We start from the raw sequence: 4,457 nt of genomic DNA, 5'->3' as shown, positions 1-4,457 counted from the left end.
TTATTTTAATGTTTTCTATCCATAAAATATCCATATAATACATTTGGGTTTGTGATTTGTCAATCAAGTACAGTTAGCAGGTTAGCTTCTGAAGATTATTCTTCAGAACAAGGTTTTTCGTATCCTATATTGAATGCATAAAACCTTGTGCCTCCAACGCAACGCTCTCGTTTTCGAAGTCCCCCAAATATTCATTTATTCATTCATTCAGAATGGATTTAGATTCAACTTCAAACAAATGATCTCTAAATCAACGATAGTCCTATGTCACCCTTGCGGTTATACCATAGATATAACCCACTTCCTGTTTTCTCTTGAAGTCCGCCTCCGATTTGACAACTTTTGGGTTCTTCCGGAGGGCCTGCTTCATAATCGCCCAATATTTCTCTATTGGGCGAAGCTCCGGCGCGTTGGGCGGGTTTATTTCCTTTGGCACGAAGGTGACCCCGTTGGATTCGTACCACTCCAACACGTCCTTTTGCATATTCAGTTCAACTCTCGTTCGAGTAAGACGTTTTTCTAGTGCGCTCCTCAGAATATACAATTGTCATACGAGTCTTTTCATATTATATAAATATCACGCATTGTTCAGTGACTTTCTATTGTTTCTGTGAAAGCCGGTGATACATCAGCCGTATCAAAGAGGGACTTCTTCAGCACAATGGCCCCTCCAAAAGGAGGAGGAAAGAAGAAAAAACCAAACGAACTGACTCCTAAGCTCGAAGGCCATCGTGAGGGTCCGAAATTCGTCGTCATTAAACGCAATAATGGGTCTTTCGAAAAGGTTAGCCCAGTTTTCATCCATAAAGGTATAAAAAGCATCTGCGGGGAACCTTTGAACGTCGTCAAGCTGAGGGATGGAACGCTACTAGTAAAAACTACTAGTATCAACCAGGCCAATCAGCTTCTCCGCTGCAAAAAAATGTTTGACATGGAAATTGCGGTGGAAGAAAACGCAAAGCTAAATCAATCTAAGGGGATTGTTACATGCGCTGATCTTAGATACGCTACTGAAGAGGAAATAGAGGAAGATCTGGAGAAACAAGGAGTTTGTAAAATTGAAGTCATGATGAGCAAGAGGGACGGTAACTTGAATCCTACCAACAGTTTCATTCTTACGTTCAAATCCACTGGAATCCCTGAGACTGTTAAAGTTGGATACCATGTTCTACGTGTACGTCTGTTCATACCCAGACCGATGAGGTGCTACCAATGTCAATTATTCGGTCACTCATCCAAGTTCTGTATGGAGAAAGAGGTATGTAGCAACTGTTGTCAGGCAGGTCACAAATCTGAGCAATGTTCGGGAAAAACTCTCTGTAGAAACTGTGGTTCTACAGAGCACGCATCGTGGTCTAACAAATGTCAGGTATTTGAGACAGAACAAGAAATAATGCGAATCAAGGTTACCGAAAATATTAGTATTAGGGAGGCTCGTAAATTATATAAGATAAGATTTCCCAACAACATCACTAAATACAGTGATGTTGTGAAAACTAAGAAGATAGAGAACACTAAATGCCCAGAGAACGAATTGAAAGTTACGTCTGAGAACACCATTCCACCACAACAACAACTAAAATCTCATGAATATTCTCAACGCGCATCAACTAGCACTATGTGCACTGATTTAGTACCCGATGATAAGAATATAAGAAATCGTATGGAATATCAAGTTGAAAAAAATTCTCGTCCTCTCTCTCAATCTTCGAATGAACGAAACGAATATGAGATAAACACAAAAAAAATGAGAGGTACTCAGTCATCCTTGAGTAGTTGTAGTAGAACATCCGATCATAATTGCTCTCTCTCTAGTGATGGATTGTAAAAATTCAATTTTGCAGTGGAACTGCAATGGTTTTTTTAATAGCTTGCAGGAAATCAAACTCTTGGATGCTCAATATCGTCCGATGATAATTTGTCTACAAGAATCCCATCTAAAACACAGCAATATAGCATCTTTTAGAAATTTCGATCTTCACAGATGTGACTTTGCATCTGATAACGATAGAGCACGTGGTGGAGTATTGACATTAGTTAGATCTAATTTTGTCTCGCAAAGTGTGAATATAGACACTCAATTACAAGCGGTCGTTGTCGAAATACTATATCCATTCAAATTCACATTATGTAACATTTATCTTCCTCCAAATGAACACATCCTATATGATGATCTTGTTAAGCTGATTGAACAATTACCGAAGCCATTCGTTGTCCTCGGTGATTTTAATGCTCATAATATGGTTTGGGGATCAAAATTTTCGTCCCCCCGTGGTAAAATGATCGCCAAACTTATAACTCAATTCGATCTAAATATTTTCAATGATGGAAGAGGAACACGATTAAATCCAACTAATGGCAACGAAACATGTATCGATCTAGCGATTTGTTCAGCTTCTTTAAGCACCTTTTTCACTTGGAGTGTCCATGATGATACTTGTAACAGTGACCACTACCCAATTTTCATATCACCACTCCATACTCGTGTAGTAGATGAAAAGCGGCCTCATTGGATTTTGAAGACTGCTGATTGGGAAAAGTTTTCACATCTGGTAGAATTCGACGAAGTGTTTTTCAACAAATCTATTGATGATCAAAATTCACATATTGTTGACTCTATTTTAAATGCTGCAAATAAATCTATTCGAAAGTCTTCATCCAAAGTCGGACGTAGATCCGTACCTTGGTGGAATGATACAATAGCACAATCAATCAAAGATCGAAAACACAAGTTGAACTTCTTCAAAAAACACCCAACGTCCGAAAATGAACAGCAGTATAAAATAGCTAAATCAAAAACAAGAGCTCTTATACGATATCATAGCAAACAATCTTGGAGAAAAATGGTCAATTCAATCAACTCAAATGTTCCACAATCTCATGTTTGGAAACAAATAAGAAGTATTAGTGGAAAACATCAATCCAGTCGTATTGCATCCTTGAAACACAATAATTCTATTGTATCAAACTCTGCTGACATTGTTGAACTTTTAGGAAAACACTTTTCACGAGTATCTTCATCTGAAAATTACTCACTATCTTTTCAAAGACACAAATCAAAAACTGAAAAATCACAGTTAACAGTGACAGATAACAATGAATCTTACAACAAATCATTTACCTCGCTTGAATTTAGATCTGCTTTAAACTTGTGTAAAGGATCCTCTCCAGGAATTGACATGATTCATTATGAAATGTTGAAGCATTTACCTCAATCTGCTAGCTCATATCTACTGAGATTTTACAATCGCATATGGTCCCAAAAAGTGTTTCCTAATGAATGGCGCCTTTCTCTATTGATTCCAATTATAAAACATAGCAAAGATCCTTCTAAAACATCCAGCTATCGCCCTATATCCCTAACGAGTTGTCTGTGTAAACTACTTGAAAGGATTGTGAATAAAAGACTAACCTGGTACTTTGAAACTAACAAAGTTCTATCCAACTACCAATTCGGCTTCCGCCGTGGTCGATCTACGATTGATAGTTTAACTATCCTAGAGTCTGACATTCAGGCGGCTTTCCTCAGAAAACAACATACTTACGCAATTTTTTTTGACCTGGAGAAGGCGTACGATCTAACTTGGCGTCGACAAATTTTAACCAAATTAAAATCCATAGGAATAGATGGAAACATGCTTAGTTTTATAAATAATTTCCTTACAAGTCGCAAATTTCGTGTATTACAAGGAAACACATTATCATCGTCATACGAGCAGGAAAATGGAATTCCTCAAGGTGCTGTTTTAAGCGTCACCCTATTCCTACTGGCAATTGATGATATCAGTAAACAAATTGACCCTAAGTGCACAATTCTTCTTTATGCCGATGACATAGTGTTGTATATGTCTTCAAACCTTCTGAACTCAATACAGAAACGAATGCAAATATCAATTGACCAAATACAGAAATGGTTATCCAACCATGGATTTAGAATATCAGTCGAAAAAACTTCTTGTATCCATTTTTGTAGAAGGAGGAAACACACAAAAAATTTGACATTTCGCGTCAACGATGAAAATATTCAAAAAGTCAATGAAGCCAGGTTCCTAGGTATGATTTTTGATAAAAGATTGTCATGGCGTTCTCATATAGAATACACAAAAAGACGATCTCAAAAAGCAATGAACATCATCAAAACATTATCGAATATCAAATGGGGCTCTGATCGGAAAACATTAATAAAATTACACAATTCTCTTGTCCTATCACGCATGGAGTACGGGGACTGTGTGTACTCGTCTGCATCATTAAATCTTTTAAAAACACTTGAACCTGTTCACCATCAAGGTTTACGTTTAGCTAGTGGCGCTTTTCGGTCCTCTCCAGTTATCAGTATATTAGTTGACACGGACTTTCAACCTTTGAGTGCCAGAAGAGATCAGCACACTATGTTCCAAATGTGCAGAATTCTTAGAAACGAAACCCATCCTATGTTAAAATCAATTCAGCAACTG

At 37.5% G+C, this 4,457-nt stretch overlaps 1 protein-coding gene across 1 annotated transcript; it reads left to right on the top strand.

Annotated features, from left to right (window-relative positions):
* Positions 1-661: 661 nt before the first annotated feature.
* Positions 662-1,359, top strand: LOC129765666 (uncharacterized). Its single transcript, XM_055766077.1, has 2 exons — positions 662-1,258; positions 1,324-1,359. The coding sequence occupies exons 1-2, from the start codon at positions 662-664 to the stop codon at positions 1,357-1,359; spliced, it is 633 nt and encodes a 210-aa protein (XP_055622052.1).
* The last annotated feature ends 3,098 nt before the right edge of the window (positions 1,360-4,457 follow it).

This window comes from Toxorhynchites rutilus, chromosome 2, assembly GCF_029784135.1.
Source record: "Toxorhynchites rutilus septentrionalis strain SRP chromosome 2, ASM2978413v1, whole genome shotgun sequence".
NCBI classification, from domain to species: Eukaryota; Metazoa; Arthropoda; class Insecta; order Diptera; family Culicidae; genus Toxorhynchites; species Toxorhynchites rutilus.
This window is presented reverse-complemented; position numbering and strand designations above follow the sequence as displayed.

Excerpts from the sequence above, each read along its gene's own strand:
- LOC129765666 (XM_055766077.1), top strand. The coding sequence starts at position 662 with ATGGCCCCTCCAAAAGGAGGAGGAAAGAAGAAAAAACCAAACGAACTG. Across the intron at positions 1,259-1,323 it reads AGTTCTGTATGGAGAAAGAG|AAACTGTGGTTCTACAGAGC; the intron begins GTATGTAGCAAC and ends AACTCTCTGTAG.